Source organism: Eleutherodactylus coqui, chromosome 1, assembly GCF_035609145.1.
Source record: "Eleutherodactylus coqui strain aEleCoq1 chromosome 1, aEleCoq1.hap1, whole genome shotgun sequence".
NCBI classification, from domain to species: Eukaryota; Metazoa; Chordata; class Amphibia; order Anura; family Eleutherodactylidae; genus Eleutherodactylus; species Eleutherodactylus coqui.
This window is the reverse complement of record NC_089837.1, coordinates 5385106-5411640: the sequence shown is the minus strand read 5'-3', so window position 1 is coordinate 5411640 and position 26535 is coordinate 5385106. Positions and strand designations below refer to the sequence as shown.

Sequence of the window (26535 nt, the reverse complement as noted above, 5' to 3'; positions counted from 1 at the left end):
CAGGGTGTATGTAGCAGGACACGGGACAAAGAGAAGGAGCTTCATGGGTGTATGTAGCTTCATGAGACAAAGAGGAGGAGCTTCAGGGTGTATGTAGCAGGACACGGGACAAAGAGGAGGAGCTTCAGGGTGTATGTAGCAGGACACGGGACAAAGAGGAGGAGCTTCAGGGTGTATGCAGCAGGACGCGGGACAAAAAGGAGGAGCTTCAGGGTGTATGTAGCAGGACACGGTACAAAGAGGAGGAGCTTCAGGGTGTATGTAGCTTTGTGGGACAAAGAGGAGGAGCTTCAGGGTGTATGTAGCTTCATGGGACAAAGAGGAGGAGCTTCAGGGTGTATGTAGCAGGACATGGGACAAAGAGGAGGAGCTTCAGGGTGTATGTAGCTTCATGGGACAAAGAGGAGGAGCTTCAGGGTGTATGTAGCAGGACACGGGACAAAGAGGAGGAGCTTCAGGGTGTATGTAGCAGGACACGGGACAAAGAGGAGGAGCTTCAGGGTGTATGTAGCAGGACCTGAGTGCCGGCTGCATGTTGGATCTGATTTCTAGTCTTTCCCTAGAATATTATATTGCAAAAACTCATCACTTTTCTTCACCTCGTATCTCAGGCAGCGTGGCCGAATGCAAATCTGTACCGGGGCCCACACCCAGCATGCACCACGTGCGGGAGATGCTGCTTTAGCTCCCGCAGGCACCGGGTGGTACGGATTACTCGCCCCCCTACAGCGCCACCCCTGATCCCAGGATGGGGGCCAATATTATCACCCAGAAGGGCCCCGCGGGTCCAGGAAGAGACGCGATCATGGCCACCACAGAAGACTGCCCCCATGTATGGTGGCGCCAACAGAGGCATCACACAGTCGCAGGTTCTTGTATTTATTTCACTCTACTAAACATCCTGACAATAAATGGCGCACGGCGGTGCAATAATCCGGGGTCCCCTACACCCCGCCATAGTCGGCATGCTGAGGGGTCGCCGTCTTCTGCCGGGGCCCAGAGTCTGGAATCACAAGAGAGAACAGAGAATTAGTCTCATATAAGAAGGTGCTGCGCCAATACTTTATTACACATAGATAATGAATGAGGGGCGGGGCCTGATCACAACGGGGGAGGGGCGACCAGGGAGTATCACACATCATACATCACGTCTCCTCTTACCCTCTGTAGATTCAGGCCTCTCCTCCTCAACTTCCACCTCCTCTGTGTCAAATATATCTTCTTCTTCGTCCCCCTGGACTGCTAAAAACACGGAACAGCAACAGGTGACCGAGACGTTCTCAGCAGACGGGTAATCCCCAAAATAGTGGAATCACAGTCATATGTGCACCAGGAGCATCTGTATTACATGTGTGATATTACATGGGTAGCGTCTGTATTACATAGCTGATATTACATGAGGATTGTCTGTATTACGTGTGATATTACATGGGGAGCCTCTGCATTACATGTGTGATATTACATAGAGAACCTCTGCATTACATGTGTGATATTACATGGGTAGCGTCTGTATTACATGTGTGATATTACATGGGTAGCGTCTGTATTACTTAGCTGATATTACATGGGAATTGTCTGTATTACATGTGTGATATTACATGGGTAGCGTCTGTATTACATAGCTGATACTACATGTGCGATATTACATAGAGAGCCTCTGCATTACATGTGTGATATTACATGGGGAGTGTCTATATTACATGTGTCATATTACATGGGGAGCCTCTGCATTACATGTGTGATATTACATGGGGAGTGTCTGTATTACATGTACGATATTACATGGCAAGCCTCTGCATTACATGTGTGATATTACATGGTGAGTGTCTGTATTACATGTGTGATATTACATGGGTAGCGTCTGTATTACATGTGTGATATTACATGGGGAGCCTCTGAATTACATGTGTGATATTACATAGAGAGCCTCTGCATTACATGTGTGATATTACATGGGGAGTGTCTGTATTACATTTGTGATATTTCATGGGGAGCGTCTGCATTACAAGTGTGATATTACATGGGGAGTGTCTTTATTTCATGTGTGATATTACATGGGGAACGTCTGTATTACATATGTAAAAAGAAAAGGGTTTGGTACGGTGTTTGCCAGTAGAACAAAATGTGATTGCTCTCATGTTCCACGTCTGATGTGTCCTGATCTGGTGCGATAAATGTCCTGGTGGGGGGGCTTTATGTTGGAGAAACAGGAAAATATACGTATTTGCCTCTAAGTAGTTCTGGAAGCTGCTGGAACATCATGTATTTTTGTTAACCACTAAAAGGTCTCATATTTTCAAGATTACTTGGTTTCTCTTGCTGGGAACAATCACATTTTGTATTACATATGTGATATTACATGGGCAGGGTGTGTATTACATGTGTGATGTCACCAGGAGATCTCAGTGATCCCCAGGCTGTAAACCAGCTTGGAGTTTAGGTGTATTTGGGCTCTATAATCAATGATGTTATTGGTGCTGATCATCCTCACCCACCTGTGTGGAAATCGATGGTCCTCAGCATCTCAGACACGAGGTCTACGTTGACACAAAAGTGATCCATGTTCTCATAGCCGGGGTCTGGACGGTCTATTGTGGAAACTTTGGACATGTCTGTGATCCTGGAAACAACAGGGATGAATGTGATGATTTGGAAATCTCATCTAACCAAAAAAAATTAACTCATTGAGAAATTGCCGGCAGCAACACATCTCACAAAAGCTGGGGAGGGATAACAAAGGCTGGAAAAGTATGGGGTACCAATGAAAATCAGCTGGAGGGTTAATTTTCCACTAAGCCACATGACTGTATAAAAAGAGCATGTTAGAGAGGCCGAGTCTCTCAGAAGTAAAGGTGGTCGGAGGTTCAGCAATCTGTGAGAAACTGCGCCTAAACATTATGGACCAACCAGAAAAATGTTCTTCAACGTAAAACTGAAGACTTTAAGTATCCACCATCTACAGGACATAATATCAGCAGAGTCAGAGCATCTGGAGAAATGAACGATAACAAGCTGGATGGTCCGCCTCCTCTTCAGTCGGCCGGACACGGCCTCTGATGTTTCCAAAACGAATGTCACATTTTGCTTCCTCTGACCACAGAACAGTTTTCCCATTATGCCCCGGTCCACTGTAAATGAGCTGTGGCCCAGAGAAGACGCCGGCGCTCCTGGATCTTGTTGGTATACGGCTTCTCTGCAGGATACAGGTGTAGCTTACATCTGTGGATTGTACAGAGATCTGTGTTCACAGGCAGTGATTCCTCTGATCACAGATCCGTTCTCCATTGTGCCCCGGTCCATTGTAAATGAGCTTTGGCCCAGAGAGGACGCCGGCGCTCCTGGATCGTGTTGGTATACGGCTCCTCTGCAGGATACAGCTGTAGCTTACATTTGGGGATTGTACGGAGATCTGTGTTCACAGGCAGTGATTCCTGGAATTATATGCACTAATTCCCCCCCCCCCCCCCGATATGTTTTGTGTTCTATTGTGAATTAAATATGGTTAGAGATTTGTAACATCACGAGACCTAAAATGCCGTAACATGAGGTAATGAGACAAGACCCAACATGACAAGAACCCTGACGACACATAACATTGTACGATGTGACGAGGAACAACGACCCAACATGACAAGTCCTGATGGGACACAGTTGCACAGTAGGACATGTAGCATCATGGGACACAGCAGACGTGACTCCCTCGTGATTCCCGTGTTACTCACTTCTTGATCAGCTCCTTTGCCTGCTGTAAGAAGAGAGAAGACACATGAGACATCCTGCTTTATGGCTCCTGAAATAGTCACTGACCAGAGTTGTGTAGACGAGTGTTCCCCATCTGCAGTCCTCACTCCCCAGCTCAGGCTATCCTGTAGAGAAGACCTGTGGTAATGTCTGAGGACATCACCAGTGCAATCCCGAGAACATGACCTGTTGGGGGCAACAGAGCTGAGATACACCGCCATATACTGACACTTCTCACCTGCAGGAATTGCGCCATCTGCGGTTCATCCATGGACTGAATGGCCGTCTCTACCAGTTTGGACGTGACTTCCAGGTGGTCTCCATGCTGGCGGATAAGACCCCTGACGTACTGCAGCTTCTCCTCCTGCTCGCGGGTGATCATCTGCAGCAGCTCCTTCTTCCTCTCCTCCAGGATGCTGTACAAGGAGTCAAAGCGCTGGCTGAGGTGCTGCTTCTGCCTCCGACTGTTGTCCTGCCGCCAGAGGCCAAAGATTACCACGAGGAAGAGGTTGGGCTATTATAAAAGGGGCTTCTAACTTAAAGCAGCGGGCCTACTATAGACAATTATCACCAGGATCACTGGGTCCCCCAGCAATCTCTAGAACAGGGGTCCCAAGACCCTCATTTCTCCTCAGTGGACAACTACAGTGAGGTAGAGGTTTAATGAAGCGGCAATCAGGTGGTGCCTTCCCATAGTCTACAGAGCTCGGATATCTCGGCATCAGCCTCGTAGACTACAAATGGAGCTTGACCACCTCTCCATTCAACCTTCTCATCCAATGAGGAGAGACAGAAGGCTTGGGACCCCTGTTCTAGTGATCGGTGGGGGTCCCAGTGGCAGGAACCGTCTGACCAAACTGTGATGCCCCATCTGTTCTGGCACATGCCGATTTTGACGCTGATCTGCACAAGAATTCCGCTACATGTAGACATACCTTAGAGAGGATTTGGGGCACTTACTTCAATACTTTTGCAGATCTCCTCCATCTGTGTGATGATTGCCTGGATACGGTCGTTCCCAGCCACCAGCATGGCGATCCCGTCGCTGAGGTCGCTCTGTGGAAAAACAGAAGTCATTGCAACTCTCTCCAAGTAACAAGATTGTTGATAAGGGGGTACACGAGGCAAATACCCACCCCAACATGACATAGGAGCAGTAACCTGCCAAGATGGGAGGTATATGTGGGGACATGACTCCCAGCCATTGGGGGCATCGATCAGCCAGACGAGAGACTCACTTCTACCAACTATAAGGAATAAGGCAAAAAGGTTTCCGCCGGTAATGACTGATGGGTGGAGGAGGCAGTTGAAGCTAGTCATGGCCGGAAGGCTTAGACTCAGAGGTCAGAACATGATTGATTGCCACCCGCAGCCACCATTACCGGACCAGGGCAGGAGCCATGGCATTCTCTGCTGGTCCCAATGGGTACTGATGGAGTGACAAGAGACTGGTGAAGTCATGGCATTCTTCGTTGGTCCAAGTGGGCAATGAAGAGGTGACAACCCGTAAAACTACTGCATTCTCTGCAGGTCCTTATGGACATTGCTGGGGTGACAGGAGATTGGTGAAGCAGCGGCATTCTCTGCTGGTCCCTACAGGCAGCGATGGGGTGACGGTACCTTCTGTCTCTTGTAGACGCTGGAGAGCGGTGCCACCTCACAGTCCTTGTGGGCTCCGAACACCTTACACATGGAGCAGGTGGGGGTCTCGCAGGTCAGGCAGTAGATGTTGATCTTCTCGTCCTCGTGCTCCTCACACATTAGGTGTTGCTCTGCTTTAGTATTGAGAGGCCTAGAAGACAATGATCAGGATCACAGCGTCACTATGAGACACGGGCAACAAGAAAATCTCACGGCCCATGTAAATAATTCACAGAGAGAGTTCCAGCAAATGTCCTCCACCACAGATAATGTCCACCATCCTGGAGTTATGGCTGAGCCCTTCTGATTAATCCCGTCATATATCAGTATGGGGGAACTATAATATATCAGTGCAGGAAGGAGAGGCAGGACTACTAATATAATTCTACCTGCAGCCACCACTAGGGGGAGCTCCCTGTATACAGATGTAGACAGCCAGTACAGACCCGATCACTATACCGACCTCTCTGTACTGAGGGACTTACCTGGACGACTCCTGCTTGTAGATGTCTATGATATTTTCCACCAGCAGATTCCTTTGTAGCCCGTAGACGCCATGCCTGTCCAGGACGACCTCATGGCGACATGAGGGGCAGCGGAAGCGTCCTCCTGAGGATACGGTGCTGGATCCTCGCGACTGCCAGAGGGGATTTGAGGCCTACAGAAAAATGAGTCTCAGAAACCTTGACATTTGGTTGCCCCGGACAGGTTCGGCTCTAATCGTTGCTGGCAGGTGACATAAACAACGTGACTTATGTCTACGAGTCCCACGCCTGTCTATACTATATCATTCATGTCCTATAGTACTGCTGGCCATAGGTGTCCTGTCCTGTGGGGGGGCAAGACCCTCATCTGAGGGCTAATATGACACACCGGGACTGGGGGGATTCCTCTCCTGCGTCTTCCCACAACATACAAAACTACATTCTGCTGATACAGCTAAAATAATGGCTATGGTCAGCTCCCCAGCGCCCTCCACTGGAAAGACTGCATCTCACACACCATTCCTCCACCGTCTGGTCTTACACTTCCAGTCTTAAAGAAGATGGCGCTATAGCACACAGAATGCTGCCATCTCTACAAGTTGTGATGAACTGTCAGTCAGCGTAGTGGTCATGTGATGACCTGGCAGCCAGCGTAGCGGTCATGTGATGAACTGTCAGTCAGCGTAGCGGTCATGTGATGACCTGGCAGCCAGCGTAGCGGTCATGTGATGACCTGGCAGCCAGCGTAGCGGTCATGTGATGACCTGGCAGCCAGCGTAGCGGTCATGTGATGAACTGTCAGTCAGCGTAGCGGTCATGTGATGACCTGGCAGCCAGCGTAGCGGTCATGTGATGACCTGGCAGCCAGCGTAGCGGTCATGTGATGAACTGTCAGTCAGCGTAGCGGTCATGTGATGACCTGGCAGCCAGCGTAGCGGTCATGTGATGAACTGTCAGTCAGTGTAGCGGTCATGTGATGACCTGGCAGCCAGCGTAGCGGTCATGTGATGACCTGGCAGCCAGCGTAGCGGTCATGTGATGACCTGGCAGCCAGCGTAGCGGTCATGTGATGAACTGTCAGTCAGTGTAGCGGTCATGTGATGACCTGGCAGCCAGCGTAGCGGTCATGTGATGACCTGGCAGCCAGCGTAGCGGTCATGTGATGAACTGTCAGTCAGCGTAGCGGTCATGTGATGACCTGGCAGCCAGCGTAGCGGTCATGTGATGAACTGTCAGTCAGTGTAGCGGTCATGTGATGAACTGTCAGTCAGTGTAGCGGTCATGTGATGACCTGGCAGCCAGCGTAGTGGTCATGTGATGACCTGTCAGCCAGTGTAGCGGTCATGTGATGACCTGGCAGCCAGCGTAGCGGTCATGTGATGACCTGTCAGCCAGCGTAGCGGTCATGTGATGACCTGGCAGCCAGCGTAGCGGTCATGTGATAACCTGTCAGCCAGCGTAGCGGTCATGTGATGACCTGGCAGCCAGCGTAGCGGTCATGTGATGACCTGGCAGCCAGCGTAGCGGTCATGTGATGACCTGGCAGCCAGCGTAGCGGTCATGTGATGAACTGTCAGTCAGTGTAGCGGTCATGTGATGACCTGGCAGCCAGCGTAGCGGTCATGTGATGACCTGGCAGCCAGCGTAGCGGTCATGTGATGAACTGTCAGTCAGCGTAGCGGTCATGTGATGACCTGGCAGCCAGCGTAGCGGTCATGTGATGAACTGTCAGTCAGTGTAGCGGTCATGTGATGAACTGTCAGTCAGTGTAGCGGTCATGTGATGACCTGGCAGCCAGCGTAGTGGTCATGTGATGACCTGTCAGCCAGTGTAGCGGTCATGTGATGACCTGGCAGCCAGCGTAGCGGTCATGTGATGACCTGTCAGCCAGCGTAGCGGTCATGTGATGACCTGGCAGCCAGCGTAGCGGTCATGTGATGACCTGGCAGCCAGCGTAGCGGTCATGTGATGAACTGTCAGTCAGCGTAGCGGTCATGTGATGACCTGTCAGCCAGCGTAGCGGTCATGTGATGACCTGTCAGCCAGTGTAGCGGTCATGTGATGATCTGGCAGCCAGCGTAGCGGTCATGTGATGACCTGTCAGCCAGTGTAGCGGTCATGTGATGATCTGGCAGCCAGCGTAGCGGTCATGTGATGACCTGTCAGCCAGTGTAGCGGTCATGTGATGACCTGGCAGCCAGCGTAGCGGTCATGTGATGACCTGGCAGCCAGCGTAGCGGTCATGTGATGACCTGTCAGCCAGTGTAGCGGTCATGTGATGATCTGGCAGCCAGCGTAGCGGTCATGTGATGACCTGTCAGCCAGTGTAGCGGTCATGTGATGACCTGTCAGCCAGTGTAGCGGTCATGTGATGACCTGTCAGCTGGGATCGGGTGGTTTCTTCTTCAGTAAAGTGCCAAGTAAGAGAGTGTCCGGCGCTCATCACAGGATACAAGGACCCCCAGAAACAATCCAGAGAGCATCTTTAATCACGGTTGACATCCCCCGTTCATGTGATTCTACTCAAGAGCGGGAGTCATACCCCCCTGGAGGACCAAGGACCATGGCCAGCCTTAGCTGTGTGCAACCCATGCGGTTCACAGGGTCCCAGCTTGTAGAGGCGGCACCAGGCAGACGTAGGCTGTGGTCTACTGCCCCCTGCTGGTACACTCAGCCATATAATTTCTGCCGGGGCGGCACTGTCTTGTGGAGCTACATGCCTCCTCCTCCTGGTGCTGCCGCCTCCCCTCTGACAGTTCAAGGTGTAAGCCCACCGGCGCCCCCACAACACAATTTCTTCAGGCTCGTTTACATCAGTGTCCGGGGGTCCTCCATACTGAAACCCACTAACAAAAGAAATGAAATAGGGCAGCATGGAAGCCTGGCCAGAGACCAAACTGCCCCCCTTATAGTCAATGGGATCCGGTTGGGCGCTGGGCAGGATAATGAAACCCAAAAGTGCTGATGTGAATGAGACCTTACATGTATTAATGTTATGAGCTTGGTTCTGGTACTGTATGTATGTACCGCCGCTATGTGATATTCTGGCATTGCACTTGCATAGATTTGGAGAGTGCGATGGAGTGATCCGGCCATCAAGGATCTGCTGCAGTGTGTGGTGGAATGATCCAGCCATCGAGGGTCCGCTGCAGAGTGTGGTGCAGTGATCCGGCCATCGAGGGTCCGCTGCAGAGTGCAGTGGAGTGATCTGGCCATCAAGGATCCGCTGCAGTGTGTGGTGGAATGATCCAGCCATCGAGGATCCGCTGCAGAGTGTGGTGGAGTGATCCGGCCATCGAGGGTCTGCTGCAGAGTGCGGTGGAGTGATCCGGCCATCGACGGTCCACTGCAGAGTGCGGTGGAGTGATCCGGCCATCAAGGGTCCACTGCAGAGTGCGGTGGAGTGATCCGGCCATCGAGGGTCCACTGCAGAGTGCGATGGAGTGATCTGGCCATCAAGGGTCCACTGCAGAGTGCGGTGGAGTGATCCGGCTATCGAGGGTCCGCTGCAGATTGTGGTGGAGTGATCCGGCTATCGAGGGTCTGCTGCAGATTGTGGTGGAGTGATCCGGCCATCGAGGGTCCGCTGCAGAGTGTGGTGGAGTGATCCGGCCATCGAGGGTCCGCTGCAGAGTGCGGTGGAATGATGTGGGCATCGAGGGTCCTCTGCAGAGTGCGGTGGAGTGATCCGGGCACCAAGTGTCCCCACAGACCAGAGGTGTGATCTGGCCACCAAGCGTCTCCTACAGCGTTCAGGCAGAAGCACCAGAACTATGTCACTAGCAAAGGGGGTGCTGGATCCATGAGAAGTCGTAGCACAGAGCAGTGCCACAAACAGTGCGCCCGTCTAATACTGGAGGCCTCATCAGTGACCAGCACCACGGCAAGTATGGCGCTAGAGTAGAGACAAAGTCCCAAAGGCACCTGAGCAAAGTACAAAGGCAGCTGGTGTAATTAGTGAAAGTGACTTTGTCTTACCCAAGATGATGGCATTCAGAGATTGTCATTCTTCTACTGTATTCAGCTATATACAGTATGTATACTCCGCAGGCTTTACTACCATATCTGTTGCTGCATGGCCTACAGTAAAGAAGCGGCTGCAGCCACGGCCTCGGTGTGACAGTCACCCGTCCACCTCACCTTACAGATGTATGTCACTGCCTAGCCCACATATCTGATTTCACCTCTCATATGCGGCTAATCTCCTGGACCAACACAATGGCTGAACAGCTGATGGGAGAAGAGCCTTCCACCGAGCCGATGATTAATCACTTACTACTTAACAGGAGGAGATTCCGGCCTTCACTAAGGATGGTCCTATCCCCCATCCTAGGCTCCCCATCCCAGGCTCCCCATCCCAGGCACCCCATCCATGACTCCCCATCCCAGGCTCCCCATCCCAGGCTCATACTATTACTGGTGCTCAGCAGGTTTTACTGTTTGGTGCTTTATAGGTCTCACAGATTACACTTTGCTTTGTTCCACTTATTCCACTCCTTTTATTTCAAGAGGAGATTCTTGGCCCCGGGCCCCGGGCCCCCGCACTGCACCCCCCCCCCCTCACTACACCCCCGCCTCTTATGGACACTCCAAATTTCAATGTCGCCATAAATCCTCATTTCTTCCACTCCGCCTCTGGAGCAGAATTCCCCAGCTTCTAGAGACATGCTTGCCTATATTTAACGATTTGCTCAGTTTCTCACTTTTACGAGTCCGGTGGAGTCACTCCTGAGGACCTCCTTACATCCCAGTGATTTCTCATCCTGCCGTCATGATGATGTTGGAAATTCCCCATCCACAAACTCATTCTTGGCTGCGGGAACTTCACACCGATTTGTTGAACTCTGATGATTATGGATCATAAATTAAAGCCCAATGAACTAAATACTTGGCTAATGATGCCGTTCGCCGAGAGGACTCCATCTGATTGTTGGCCACCGTCAAAGCCGTAATGGAAGGCCACATTATAGTATACCTAGCAAAGAAGAAAGGACAAAGCATGCACCCGTTTCATCAGCTCCTCCCCTCTCATGGGTCCACATCGCCCCGATCTCAGTAGAGATTCATGTAGAGTGAGTCACTATTCGACACCTCTGTCCAGTCTCAGGTGTATTGGTTCACCTGTTTCATTCAAAGCAAATACACTATGTTGACAGAAGTCTTGGGACGCACATAGAAGGGGTTAAATCGGATTGTAGTCACATTTTACCCCCCAGTGTTGGGTCCCCCTCTGCGGCCGCTTCCCACCGGATCCCCATAGATATGTGGAGGGAGCTTCAGGTAGTGAAGGGGCATGTTGGGCACACGAATACAGTGTTCTGGTTTGTCCCGCTCTACGGGATTGAGATTCCAACCTAAGGCTGGCCAATGATGTTGGCAAAGGTTCTGCTCCTCAAATCATGCCTCAACCCTGCGTGCCGTATGACATGGTGCTCCGTCATGTTGGTGGAGACATGGAGCTCTACCAGAGTATTACCACAGGGGGGCAATGCCACATTGTCATGGATGTCTCTGTACCCATTGGTGGAGGGTGGACTTCACTATAACAAATGCCCCTAGTCCTTCCCAGGAGGAACCCCCCTACATTGCATATCCCCTTCACCTGGCAGCACAGGATTGGTGGGTGTCCTAATACTTTTGGCATATTACACATGGGGGAACAAGCAGCTACTCTATTACCATCTCTTGTGAGATCCTTAGAGCGGGCAAGCCTATTTATCACCTAAAATACCCCAGAACTGAACAGCTTTGATGATACAGCAGATCCGCTGTCTGTTCTGCTTTACAGACTCTAAAGGCCCATTTAGACACAACGATTATCGCTCAAAATTCGCTCAAAAACCGTCTTTTGAGTGATAATCGTTGTGCAGCTGCACTGACATCCGGCAGTTTTCGTTAACCAGTCGCTGATCGTTGTCTTTCAGCGTGCTGACGATGAGCCTCATCAGGGATTGACCGCGGGATACAGCGGATACCATTGTTTCATCCCGCTCCATGACAACAGGCGGGGTATGAAGAACAGAGCGGTCCCGCTGTGTTCTTCATACTTAAGATGGAGCGCTCTGCTGTATACCAGCTAAGCGCCCAGTGAACAGCGGGGTATGAAGAACAGAGCGGTCCAGCTGTGTTCTGCATACCCCGCTCGGAGCGCTCGGCTGTATAACAGCTGTGCGCTCCGAGCAGAGAACAGCCACATGCAGAAGACAAGCCGCCCCGCTCGGAGTGCAAAGTGATCGCTCAAAACTACCAATCACACTGCCGTTTGAGCGATCACCTTGCCCTGTAAATGGACACAACGATTATCGCTCAACAGACGTCTTTTGAGCAATGATCACTGCGTCTGAGCCAGGCTAAATATTAGCGGAGCATTCCCAATTTAATGAACTCGGATAGAGGTCACTCAAGGACGTCAAGCCTCAAACATTATTGGCAGAGCCACCGCCGTGACCATCATGATGCAGACACCTCCCAAACCCAGTCTACATGCCGAGCAGCATCCTGGCGTTATCTACACTCCTCTTACACACTGGCCCGCACTTTCAAAAGTTTGTCACAACTATGTTGGCCTTTTAGGTGTCCTAGGCAAGGTTGTGTCCTTTCCCCAGTCTTAATTGACCTCTTAGGACCCCTGCTGGTCTTCTTATGCAACTTGCACTTTTTGAGGTGTGGAGTCGGGTCCAGTAGAAATTAGAGCAGCGGCCTTTGTTGGCGATATTCTCTAACCCCACAGACTCCATGTGTGGTGGCCCAGCACAAGCTTTCCGGGCCCCCTCCATAATGTCCTACATGAATGTCTTTTGCACTGTGCAAAACTGTCTTGTCATTCTGGTATGTGTATTGCACAGCTGCAGCAAGTGAGGGGTTAATGTCTGCAAAGTGTGAGCTGACTGTCTGTAAATGTATCAATTTATGTCCTGTCATGTGGTGTGAGAGAGGCTATAAAGGTGATTGAGAGCGGGAAAGGAGTTCCATCTGAGTTCCATCACAGAGGGCAAAGCACTGCAGCACATGGGGGCACCTTCAGTCCTCTTGTGTTGAAGATGGAAGAGAAGGAGAGATTTCCTGAATGCAAGGATCAGCATGATCAGTAAGTGAGCCCCCAGAGAGAGCGCACATGAGCCAGTCCTAAGGCTTCCCTACACAAGGCCCAGTGCAGAGGTACTCTTCTACTCAATTCTTCATGCCCAAGCATCCTGAAGTCTGGGACCGCTGGGTGGAGGTACGCGTCTTCAAGTCTGTATATATTTATAATACTGAATGCCGCGAGCTAACTAAGGAAGCGGCACATGACTGGGAACAGGCACGGTAAGGGTTAAGCAGAGCGAGCATAAGGGGTGGAGTTTAGACAGGAAAGAAGGGGGGGGGAGCGGAAGGAGCTTCAGTTAGGAGTCAAGCGGTGAAGAGAGAAGGACAGAGCAGAGACAGCAGCATAAGAAGTTTTCAAGGAGAAAAAGAGGATTTTTGAAGCAGCGAGAGTGCAACAGAGAGAAGGAGCAGCAAGAAGAAGGGAGGCGCAGAAAAGAGTACCTGCAAGTGGGAAGAAAGGAGCACATTCAAGTCCGTGGGATCCAGAAGCCCCAAGATCTGAGGATGGCTGACCTGCGTGCGCAGATCCAGGAGGCGATTCATCGGGACGGCGCTGAGTGGCTGGAGGAAATAATGGCAAGTTGCCGATCGGGCTTGGAGTCGGGGAGGCCAGTCGGGCCGGCTGCAGGGCTTCCGGCGGCAAGTGGAGGAGCGGAGCAATCGGGGGATGCCGGGCGAGGCCGCCCGAAGGGAAGAAAAAAAACCCCAGCGAGGCTTAGCCCAAGCCCCGCAGCTAAGAGGGTCGGCCGCAGGAGCGGTCGCGGCGGCGGGACGCGCCACGATGTGTGTGGCGGGAGATTCAAACCGCGCGGCAGTTGGAGGGCCCGCGGAGGAGCAGCGGGAACAGCCAATCGGCAGTCCGCAAGGCAGAAGAGGCACAGCGGCAGCATTAAGCGGAGGCTCCGCGTCCAGGAGCCAGCGCGCAGTCGGGCGCACGGCTGCAGCAGCACACAGCACGGAGCAATTGAGGAGGCACGAGACACGTGTGGAGGCATGGCGGGAAAGCAGGCCCTCTCAAGATGGCGGCACAGCGATGCGGCAGCGTCAGGTACCGGGGAGAAGGGGGGGAGGAGAAGCCCCAGGGGAGCAGGTGGCCAGGCCCTTAAACCCATTGCCCAGGAGGGAAAACACAGGGGGGGGGGGAGGGATAGGGATTATAGCCCGGCCACCAGCTCTGCTAGCAGTGTAGGCACTAGGGCAGGGAGCGCACAGGGATGCAGGGAAAGTGGGGAGATATCAGGAGATAGGGGGACGTCCGGGGTGGCACTCATTACGGAGGGCCCCCAATAGGGGCCTATGTCGGTCACTCCGCACATAGGCGGCGCTATAGCCAGCACGTACCATATATCACACCCGCTGGCACCGGGTACGCAGGCAGCACCCAGGGTCGCGAGCATAGCAGCCGTGCGGCTCGCAGACATCATTTTTTACAGCAGCAAGCAATCGCAGGCACTAGCACGCATAGGCTCTGCTATGTCAATCCATGTTTCGTGGTGGCCCATCTTCCGGGGGGGGGGGGGGTGATTCATCGCAGGGTTACGCCAGTCGCGCTAGCGGCAATAGACAAGGTGTGGGTGCAGAACGTAGACAGCAAGAGAGAGCCAGGAGGGAGATACCAGAAAAGGCGCGAAAGCGAGCTTGCTAGATTAGGGGCAGAGGCAAGCGAAAACAGGAGGAGACCAAGCGGAGAGGCTCTGGGCGACGGGTCAAGGGATCCAGGTCAGCGGTATCACCAGGAAACCTACCGCCAAGCAGCACCTCCGTCACCTTATACAGCAAGTATGCACAATATACGCCACGCGAGGCGGGATACACCACAAGAACGGCCGGAGCAGGGCCACCTTTGTACAGCAAGTGGTTCTGCAACGAGAGAAGCTCTGCATGTGAGTACGCGGCAGCCATCGTATAGCAGAGGCAGGAGCCCCGGAGGAAGGATGGCAGGGACCTTGCCCTTGGCGGTGCCGGAGGACGGTCATGCCGGTGAGTTACATTGTTTAAATGCATGGAAGAATGTTATGGATCCCGCTAAGGCAGCGGAGAAAAATGATTTGGTTTTGGTGTTGAAATAGGTGTTGAGTAAAATAGATAAAAGTGATGTGTTATCGGTGTCCTGTGGTTCCCCAGGGGGCTCGGGCCCGCCTGCGGGGCAGGAGGGCGGTGGCTTAGCAGCCAGTGGTGATGTTGACTCATATATACAAAAAAAAAAAAAAAGGGTCTTATGGTCATCCGGGGAGACGAGACTCACCCGTGGTTGGTAATGTGGCTCACGCTCCCGGGACTCGTCAGCGGTGGCGAGCGGGAAAAGCGAAGAATCGGTAAAAGATGGTTTACTATTTCTGATCCAATTTTTGGTGGCGGGGAGCCGAGGCTCGCCCGTGGTTGGTAATTTTCCCGTGGTTGGTAATTTAACTCACGCGCCCGGGACTCGTCAGCGGTGGCGAGCGGGAGAAGCGAAGAGTCGGTCAAGGATGGTTTACGGTTTCAGATTCCTCGGGACTCGCCTGTGGGTCGTGTGGTGGCGCTATGACGAGGACTTTCGTCGGCACGTTTCGGCGTATGGTTGAAACTCATCTTAACGCAACGCCCTCAAAACCTACTTTTCAAGGGTGAGGAAGCAAGAATCCTTAGACAGGGTTTTTACCTACGGTTTTTTAATCCCGTTTTCCTTTCAGGCAGCTTCCATTATGTGCGCAAATTTAAAATCGTTTTTTTTTTTTTAAATAAATAAATTAAAAAAAAAAAAAAAAAAATATATAGAGCTAGTGAAAGAAAAGGTTAATAAAGAAGTGGCGGCCGGCCGCATGGCCGGCCCCTTTCGACGAACCACCATTTGTGAATTTGCGGGTCTCCCCATTGGGGTTAGTCCCTAAGAAGGAGACAGGCAAGTTTCGACTGATACATTATCTATCCTTCCCAAAAGGGGAGTCAGCAAATGATGACATTACAAAAGAACAAGCATCGGTGGTTTATGCGTCCTTTGACCAAGCGGTCGCTCTGGTTAGAGCAGCAGGTAAGCGGGCACAGTTAGCGAAAGCCGACATTGAGTTCGGTTTGTTAGGCGGCTGCCGATTCATCCTGAGTGTTACCACTTGTTGGGATGCAGGGTAGATAACCAGTTCTTCTACGACATGTGCCTGCCGATGGGCTGTTCGATTTCAGGCTATTACTTCGAGCTTTTCAGTTCCTTCCGGGAATGGAGGCTCAGGTTTGAAACGGGCATCACATCGGTGACCCATTACCTGGATGATTTCCTGTTTATCGGTACGGTATCATCGGGCACCTGGGGTTTTTTGTTGCATACTTTCCGGTCGCTGATGCATGAGGCGGGGGTCCCATTGTCAAAAAAAAAAAAAAAAACAAAACAAAAAAAAAAAGATGGGCCCGGTGACTAGGCTGATTTTTCCTAGGGATCGAGATAGACACCGAGGAAATGGTTTTTAGACTACCGATAGATAAAATGGCCCGCCTTCGGCAGACGGTAAACGATGTCGTACAATGTAAAAAAGTTACGTTGCGTCACATGCAGGCTCATGGGTCGCGTTTTTCTAGAAGATTGTCTCTATAAAGGAGCCACATTACTTCATTAGAGTCACACCAGGGATACGAGGGGTTTTACACATATGGAAAATCTTCTTGGAAGCCTTTAATGGGCAGGTGGTCTGCCTCAAAGAGGAGTGGTCGGATACAGGTCTTAGCCTGTCCGCGGACGCAGCGGGATCAACAAGTTTTTGGTGTAATTTTCCGGAATCACTGGTGCAGGGAACCCTGGCCGGTATCCTGGTTGGAGAAATGATGGAATCAAAACATTACTCTGTTGGAGTTTTTTCCCGTTGGTGGTGGCAAGGAGTTACAAGACCACAAGGTGTGTTTTTGGGTTCGATAATGCTTCAGTGGTGCAATTTATAAACCGGCAGTCATCATCTTCCCACCGGTGTTGGCGCTTGTGAGACATGTGGTTCTGAGATGTTTACAGCTTAATATATATTTACTGGCAAAACATGTACCGGGTTATAAAAACGTGGCAGTTGACGCGCTCTCTCGTTCGCAGATGGAGCGGTTCAGAGAGCGGCACCCACAGGCGGATGCATTGGAGGTACGCTGCCCGCATTTCTTGTGGTAACTGGTAGAGCAGAGCTGCTGAAGCTTGTCGAGTCATCCATAGCGGTGGGGAACCTGGAAAATTATAACGTGGTGTGGCAAAAAATGGTTGTTTTTTGTGGACGGTTCTGTGGCTGGGGGCGAGAAGGCCCGTTCAGCGACCCTGGATATGTTGGCGTCTCTGCGGGTGAGACGGGCGTCGGTAGATTTGGCAAAAAGCACCTCGCGGGCGTGGCATTTTTATTAAAGTTGCACGGTTTTTAAGAACGTTACAACAAAGTTCGTTTTTCGCCAGATAGTGCGCGGGTGGAAGAAAGAAAAGGTCAGTTCAGATTCCCCGTCGCCCGATTTCGTATCAGTTGTTCTGTAAATTATTGGACTCTTTACAAGTCACGTGTTACAACGACTACGAGGCGTTGCTGTTCAGGACGGCATTCTTACTGGCGTTTTTTGCGGCGCTCAGGATCGGTGAGTTAGTGCCGAAGAGCAAGTTGTTATGCTGGGAGGATTAATGGTTGACGGCGTGGTAGTGGTGGATGACGGTTTACGCGTCAGGATGGTGCCCAGTAGATATGGCAGCCAATTACATGACATCAAGGCCGGCAGGGGAGCAATTTTTGGTCCACGCGTCCGGCCTCCCCCCTCACTCGTTTTCAAGTTTCGGCGGGGTGAAAATCGTCTTTGAGGACTATGGGCCTCGACCCGAAGGAATTCAGGACCCATTCTTTTAGAATTGGAGCGGCAACGTCGGCAGATGCGGGAGGGATGAACGAAGATGGTGTAAAACGGCTTGGGAGATGGAAGTCACAAACATATAAGTCATATGTGCGACCCGATCTAACTGGGGGAGATTTAAGTTAGCACCCGGTATCCCGGTTTCTGTTTTAGCGGTAGGCTCATGTGTTTTCAAGTTTTTTGCCCTCGTTTGGTTTTCATTTGTTCGCAGCAGCGGAGCCGTGGAAAGTGCATATAATCGGTCACTCCTACATTTACTGGGCGGAAAGGAGGGCAGCCGTTCGGCCTTTAGGATCGGAGCTAGGCCTGACCGGAACATCTGTAACCTGGCACGGAGTCCGGAGGCTGATATAGCCCGACATGTGGAAGTTGGTGGTGGACATTGCCAGAAGTACCCCCCGGAGAGTGGTTTTGGTTGTTCACGCCGGGGGGAACGATTTCGGGAAAGTAAAGACTTGCGACCTGTTGGTCATTATGAAACAGGATTTGTGGCGTTTTCGGGAATGTTTTAATGGATGCATCATTGTTTGGTCGGACATAGTGGCACGGAGACACTGGAATGGAGCAAGAAACCTGGAAGCGGTGGATAGAGCCAGGAGGCTGGTGAACATGAAAATATCGCAGTTTGTTCAGTCTATTGGAGGGGGGGCGGTTCGCCATTGGGAGTTGGAAGAGAAGAGGGACGGGGTTCACCTCAACGAGGTGGGGCTGGATACGTTCCTATCCGGCTTGCAGGATGGGGTCGAGAAAGCTCTAGCTCGGGTTGGTGGGGTGGGGACGGAATGAGCCGCAGTAACGCGGCACATCCCGTGTGGCCCGGAATTTGTCCATGCTGTTAAGGAATAGAGGAAGGTTTGCAAGCCGAAGGAACGGGGCTTACAAACGTCCTCAGTGGACGGTTTACGAACTGTAAGAATTAACACGGACAGCATGGATAGTGATCGATCGTTAAATTAAGTTATCGTTGAGACCGTTTAATAAATAAAGCTGTGGCCTACCCCACAATTTCAGCAAGAAGTTGTAAGACATTGGTTATTTATTAAGTAAGTGAGCGGGTAAGTGATTGAGTGTTCCCAGTCCTACCTGCACTTAACAAACACAGACCAGGGACTAGAAGACCCACCTCAGTGGTGTAGCAATAGGGGCTGCAGGGATCGCAGGGCACCCACGCCTCGAAGTTAGGGGGGGGGGGGGGGGCCTGACCACAAACATCGCTGGGCTTCACTCACATGAACTTACAAATGAGACATTTGTGCTGCTTTCTTCCAGTCACTGCAGAAGGACCGGAGGTGTCGTCTGTTGGAAATCCCTCCCTGGGCTGAGTGTGTAATGTGTCCTGCTACATGGCCCAGGGGTCCCCCTAAATGTCCCCCCTACCTTACTGCAGTGAGGGGCACAGGTCACCCTTCCAGCAGTGAAGGGGTTACAGCCTGTAATTTACAGGAGCCCTTCCAGGTCCCATCCTTCACCAGCAGCGGTTCATACCACTGACCCCATACCCGGCTCACACCGGTGGCCCCCATAACTGGACAGGCAGCGAGGCAGCCCGGCCATTGCTGAATCAGGAGGGCTCTGTGTTCTTCCTGCTCAGCTAAATGGAGGTTTGATGGAAGTTTCAGATTTTTCGTCTTTGGTACGGGTGGTCTCCATGGTATTTGTACTACACTGTGGAGGGGCACGGGGGGCTCGCTTCTGCTGGAAATGGGTTATTCATGTTTAACTTCTCCCCAGTTGTATACTCCCCTCTTCTGGGTTGCCGCAGCTTCTGCTCTCTGCTATCATGTTGCATTGTCAGCCTGCGTGTGGGATACCATTCCAGCACGGACATCTGTGATTGGCTGCTGCTGCTGTAAACAGGCTGCTGTAGCCTGTCAGCAGAGACCCAACGCTGAGGATGGAGATGTGGGGAGTAGAACAATGATTCTGGGGCAGTATTACCTTGAGGGGGGCACAGAAGGGAATGATTACAGTGGGGGGGCACGAAGCAGGCACTGCAGGCAATTATTAGTGCGTGCTGCAGTATTACTTTGTGGGGCACTTCTGCTGTGAGAGGATCTGAGAGGGACAAGGGGAGAGCAGCAGGATGGAGAGCGTGTGCAGGCAAGCCAGAAACTTAAGAAATCTTCATGGCAGTCTGGGCTGGATGGAGAAGAAAAGACAAAGTGCACCCCCCCAATCAGAGATGTCGTCAGCTGTGATCACTGCGCTGGTGTCTATTATATGGTGACTGTAGCCTCTAGAGGAGATCTGTGCACTCATGAATGTTGTCTTAAGGCGCGGCCTCTAATATATATATATATAGTGCATGTACATACGAAAGCGCGACACAATCCGCACTAACTGACCTTTCACGCGGGACAGAACCACGACGCCTGACGCATCCAAGTCCGAGGATGTGGAACCCCACACCAGAAGCCTCCAGTCTAACGGCAGATTCTGATGCGGGATTGCCGGCGGGCGGCCTGCGGATTGCTGTCTACAATTTACCGCGGATCGCGGTGCGTCAGCTTATTCCGTTTTGTGTGAAAGGTCTCTTACGTTTGCTTTCCCCCATGGAGACGTATACGCTGCAGCACTTATCACGTCCTCATGCTGGGAGGTTGCACGCCGCGGCGGCCTCTGGTCGTCGGTTGCCATGGAGCTAGCGTGGTAGCCTGCCTATCTGTATGGCTCGGGCCCTTCATACGGGACATGTGCGGTGCGTGAATCTGACGTCCGTGGCAGCGATAATCATCGCTCAGTGGAGGCGGAGCAGGCCGGGGGTCGCTGTGGCAGCGCCTGTCATCGAGGGGCTCCAGAGCGGCTGCTGTCCGATCACACCTGACGCCCCGAGAAAGGATTGCTACGCGTTTAATGGTGGCGCAATTGTACAAAATGCTTGTCTCCTGGGATGTTCTGACAGTCCGATGGGCGGAGCCGCCACAGTCCGATGGGCGGAGCCGCGACAGTCCGATGGGTGGAGCCGCGACAGTCCGGTGTCCCATCCAATAATACCACAAGGAGCGGCGGGCGCTGGGAGCTTCTCGCCCGTCGGTGGTGACATACTTCAGGCCTCGCTAGGTCTACACTGTATGATTTTGCCCCTCTGGGTCCTGGGTCTATGATCTCAATGCCCGCTGGTTGTGAGGCATACCCCTCCTGGGAGGTGCAGCCCCAACAGCGCTGCCCTACTGCCCAATGTGTGCCGCACGCCCAGGACCGCGCCAGGCCGCTGTCAGATCAAGCTCATGCAGTGGATGACAGGCGACACGAGGAATAGCGCAGTCTAATGAAGTATACTAGTACCACCGCGCTCCGCCAACAGCTCAGGCGGATGACACAATATTAACCCCCTTACGGGCGCAGCTCTCATTTCCCGTCGCCGGCCATGGCTTCTTGTATTTTCCACTGATATTATGGAATGTACTGAAAAACGTACTACTACATTTAGTAACTAAGTGAAGCGAAATGGAGAAACCAGACCAAACCGCGCGTCCGCCATCTTTGGGGTCTGGGGTCTACGGTGCACACGCTGCGGCAGGCATGATTGCTCTGGGGGCGGGGCGATTCTATATATTTGGTATCGCAGTATTACTTATACAGGATATTGGACGCTTCTCCCTCTGCCCGCCTCTTGGGGGCGCCGGCTCGCTCTTTGAGGAACGTCTTGTAGTCTCCTTTAACATTTTGAACTACTTCCCACTTTTTGATCTCTTTTTCCTTGCAGACGGAGGACCCAGAAGGACCCCGCACTGCTGGTGTGACGTGTCGCTGTGATAGAGCGGACTTTACGGGCGCCGCGAGACCAAAGCTGATGTGTTTTGTAATTAGGTTTTATTATAATGGGACCAAAAAGTTTTTTTCTTTTTTCTTAATTAGACTTTAACTGGATTTCTCGATATTTTTGGCCCTGGAGGGGCAGGAAGCTGTGATGGTCCGATCCCATCTGCAGTAATACCGCAGCACGGCCTTGCTGGATAGGTAACCTCTCATGGCAGCGCTGGGGGCTTTCAGAAGGCCATGGCAATCTGCGATCTCAATGCAAATGACCCCCGAACATGATCAGGGAAATGCGGTGGATATAGTATATCTTCTTGACTTTAGTAAAGCATCTGACAAAGTATCTCATACCATACTTATTGATGAAATGACCAAATCTGGGATTGACAAGGCAACTGTGAGGTGGATTCACAACTGGCTGAGTGATCGTACTCAAAGAGTGGTCATAAATGGCTGCACATCCAAGTGGAAGAATGTATCAAGTGGGGACCACAAGGCTCTGTCCTAGGCCCAGTGTTGGTCAACATTGTTATAAATGATCTGGAGGGGGGAATTGTGGGAAACTGATCAAACGACACAAAGCTAGGAGGGATAGCTAACACTAGGGAAGAGAGGAAGAGGATTCAGAAAGATCTAGAAAAGCTTGTACAGTGAGCGGCGACTAACAGAATGGTATTTAACAAGGAGAAATGCAAAGTCCTACATCTGGGCAAGAAAAATGAAGAAAGCACATACAGAATGGGAGGAATTGGGCTAAGCAGCAGCACATGTGAAAAAGACTTGGGTATACTAATAGATCATAGACTGAACATGAGTCAGCAATGTGATACAGCAGCCAAAAAGGCAAACACAATTCTGGGATGTATGAAGAGAAGCATAGAGTCTAGATCACGTGAGGCCATTATCCCCTCTACTCTTCCTTAGTCAGACCTCATCTGGAATACTGGGTCCAGTTCTGGGATGTATTAAGAGAAGCATAGAGTCTAGACCACAGGAGGTCATTATCCCCTCTACTCTTCCTTAGTCAGACCTCATCTGGTATACTGGGTCCAGTTCTGGGCACCCCACTTTAAAAATGATATAGACAAACTGGAGCAAGTTCAGAGAAGAGTTACCAAGATGGTGAGCGGTCTGCAAATCATGTCCTAGGAGGAACGGTTAAAGGATCTGGGAATGTTTAGCAGAAGAGAAGGCTGAGAGGAGACTTAATAGCTGTCTACAAATATCTGAAGGGCTGTCACAGTGCAGAGGGATCAGCCCTATTCTCATCTGCACAAGGAAAGACTAGAAGCAATGGGATGAAAGGGAGGAGACCCAGATTAGATATTAGACAGTGAGGGGGATCAGCCCTATTCTCATCTGCACAAGGCAAATATCTCAGTTCCCCCCTATAGTAATAATTGGCTCCAATTAGTAGTGCTGTCTCTACTGCGGTTCCGTTATGTAATAGTGCCCCCATTGTGGCCACAATTGGTAAAAGGACCCCTCTGCGGTCCCTGCCAGTAATAGGACCCCTCTGTGGCCCCGTGCAGTTCATGTAGCATCCCCTCTCTGGCCGCTATTAGAGTTTGACACACCCCGGACGCTGCTCCTCACAGCGGACCCCCTCTGCTCGTCCCACAGCTTCGTCTCTCGGAGGGCGGGGTGGGGGGAGAGGATGCTGGGAGAGGCGGCGCGCAAAGTCCAAATGGCGGCAGCTCCACATGTATGCAAAGCAGAAGAAACAAAACTCCCGCTGGGTGACGTCCAGCAGAAGAACATCTTCCTAAATTATGTTCACGTTTCAAACTATGAACAAGAACGCTGAAACGCGTCGGCGCAATTATGAAAGGTGTGGGATCTAATCAACAGGTCGATCACCAATGGGCGGTGGCTGGCAGCGGGTGGCAGCGAGATCAGTTCTGCAGAAGTTTATTGCTCATTACTCACTCAACGCTGTCGGGGCGACCAGTTGCGGCACACATACATGGCAGCACACGGGCATTGGTGCCAGAGAGCTTAGAGAGGGGCACCATGGCACATGATTACTGTTAAGAACATTCTGGTTGGCATAGACTTTTGGGGGCACAGCAGGGGAGCACCAATACCGTGAGTCGCTCTGCCAGCATTAATTCTGGGGTTACTATTAGGGCTACAGCAGGAGCACTACGGTGGGGGCACTTGGTGGAAGCACTGCCTATTTTTGGGCTATCCGTGTAGATTATTGTCAGGGGCACACCCGTTGGGCACTGTGCAACACCAAACACTGTAAGGGGCACTGTGGGGTACAATCTACAGTACATCATTAGTAGCAGGAGGGCACCATTAGGGAACCAGGATGGGAGGTTCTAAAGAAGTGTCTGAAGATCACAGAAACGGGGGGAACCAAATGTGCCTGGAAGACAATCTCTGAAGAAGCATCATGGCGGTCTGGGCTGCATAGAGAAGAGGAAGAAACAGAACGCCTACTTTCAGAGAAGCAATCACCCCATATACAGTAAATGCTGTGGATTCGGTGACGGCGTCTGAGCGGGGACAATCCTCCTGGATGTAGTTTATGAAGTAATCTCCATCCATGGTCGGCGTCTTCAGCCTCCAGCAACATCCCCACCAATGTACGCAGCGCCCCCTCCTGTCACAACTCAGTACCCAGTGCATCTCAAGACCCTCGAAAGCTACAAGAGTAGATCACCCCCTCCCTCTAAGGAGCCTACCCTCTGTGCATACACCAAAGCGTGGGCACTCAGCCTACCCGCTACATACACAAGGCGGCGTGGGGAACTCGGCAGTACTACATACACAGCATGCCACGGGCACTCTGCCATCTACATTAAAGCACAGGCACTCCGTAATCTACCCTCCATAGGCACCCAAGACTGTAGGCACTCTGCAGTCTGCCTTGTAGATATACACTAGAGCGTGTCAGCAGTCTAGTCTATATGTAGAGAGTCTGCGGAGTGCCCACGGTCTAGTGTAGAGGAGAGACTGAAGTGTCCATGGTCTACCCTGTAGATCTCCGCTAGACCATGGGCGCTCGGCCGTCTACCCTATATATATATATATATATACACATACACACACACACAAGACTGTGGGCGCTCCACGGTCTACCTTGTAGATATACGCCAGACCGTGGGCACTCGGACGTCTACCCTATAGATATACGCCAGACCGTGGGCACTCGGACGTCTACCCTATAGATATACGCCAGACCGTGGGCACTCGGACGTCTACCCTATATACACCAGACCGTGGGCACTCGGACGTCTACCCTATAGATATACGTCAGACCGTGGGCACTCGGGCGTCTACCCTATAGATATACGTCAGACCGTGGGCACTCGGGCGTCTACCCTATAGATATACGCCAGACCGTGGGCACTCGGACGTCTACCCTATAGATATACGCCAGACCGTGGGCGCTTCGCAGTCTACCTTGTAGATATACACTAGACCGTAGACACTCGGACGTCTACCCTATATACACCAGACCGTGGGCACTCGGACGTCTACCCTATAGATATACGCCAGACCGTGGGCACTCGGACGTCTACCCTATAGATATACGCCAGACCGTGGGCACTCGGACGTCTACCCTATAGATATACGCCAGACCGTGGGCACTCGGACGTCTGCCCTATAGATATACGCCAGACCGTGGGCACTCGGACGTCTGCCCTATAGATATACACCAGACCGTGGGCACTCGGACGTCTACCCTATAGATATACGCCAGACCGTGGGCACTCGGACGTCTACCCTATAGATATACGCCAGACCGTGGGCACTCGGACGTCTACCCTATAGATATACGCCAGACCGTGGGCACTCGGACGTCTGCCCTATAGATATACGCCAGACCGTGGGCACTCGGACGTCTGCCCTATAGATATACGCCAGACCGTGGGCACTCGGACGTCTGCCCTATAGATATACACCAGACCGTGGGCACTCGGACGTCTACCCTATAGATATACGCCAGACCGTGGGCACTCGGACGTCTACCCTATAGATATACTCTAGACCGTGGGCACTCGGACGTCTACCCTATAGATATACGCCAGACCGTGGGCACTCGGACGTCTACCCTATAGATATACTCTAGACCGTGGGCACTCGGACGTCTACCCTATAGATATACGCCAGACCGTGGGCACTCGGACGTCTACCCTATAGATATACGCCAGACCGTGGGCACTCGGACGTCTACCCTATAGATATACACTAGACCGTGGGCACTCGGACGTCTACCCTATAGACATACACCAGACCGTGGGCACTCGGACGTCTACCCTATAGACATACACCAGACCGTGGGCACTCGGACGTCTACCCTATAGATATACGCCAGACCGTGGGCACTCGGACGTCTACCCTATAGATATACGCCAGACCGTGGGCACTCGGACGTCTACCCTATAGATATACACTAGACCGTGGGCACTCTGCAGACTCTCTATATACTATACACTTTACACTCAGCATAAAGAGACAGACGCGCTGCAGTCGACACTCTACATACGACATCCACAGGCACCAGGTGACACGTATGTCATAAATGCTGCACATACAAGGAGCTCGGCCCACCCCGTCTGTGTGCCACCGGCCCACGACCCTCATCCACTACAGACATGACGGCAGACCATCGTCCTCCGGCGCTCGGTACCTGGAAGATGTCATTGGCACACTTGCGGCACAGGTTATGCTGGCAGGGCAGGATCACCACGGGTTTGGTGAACATCTCCAAGCAGATGGGGCAGATGAGCTGCTTCTCCAGGTTGTCCATCGTCTGAGTGTCGCCCCCCAAAGACTTGAACCCTACGGCAAAATTCATCCCTGCGCCGGCCGCGGAGACAAGACACAATGCAGACGGCGACTCACGAGACTGTCACTGGTCAGACCGCGCACGCTCTAACTTTAGAGGCTCTTATCATACCCTCCGGGGCGGGAAGAGGCTTTTAACCCCTTCCTTCCCGAGGAAATAATACCCCGGACCCTGTGTGCATTGCCG

General features: G+C 52.0%; 1 protein-coding gene across 2 annotated transcripts; it reads right to left on the bottom strand.

Annotated features, from left to right (window-relative positions):
* Positions 1–866: 866 nt before the first annotated feature.
* TRIM54 (tripartite motif containing 54) lies at positions 867–26535 on the bottom strand. 2 transcript variants are annotated; one of them, XM_066594354.1, is made up of 9 exons: positions 26191–26535; positions 5868–6040; positions 5362–5533; positions 4702–4797; positions 3980–4213; positions 3723–3745; positions 2496–2620; positions 1162–1239; positions 867–1003 (listed from the first exon to the last, which is right to left on the bottom strand). In XM_066594354.1, the coding sequence occupies exons 1-9, from the start codon at positions 26356–26358 to the stop codon at positions 945–947; spliced, it is 1128 nt and encodes a 375-aa protein (XP_066450451.1). In that variant the 5' UTR covers positions 26359–26535; the 3' UTR covers positions 867–944. The 2 variants fall into 2 exon arrangements, with proteins under 2 accessions (XP_066450451.1, XP_066450450.1); XM_066594353.1 differs by having other exon boundaries at positions 1162–1242; positions 26191–26532.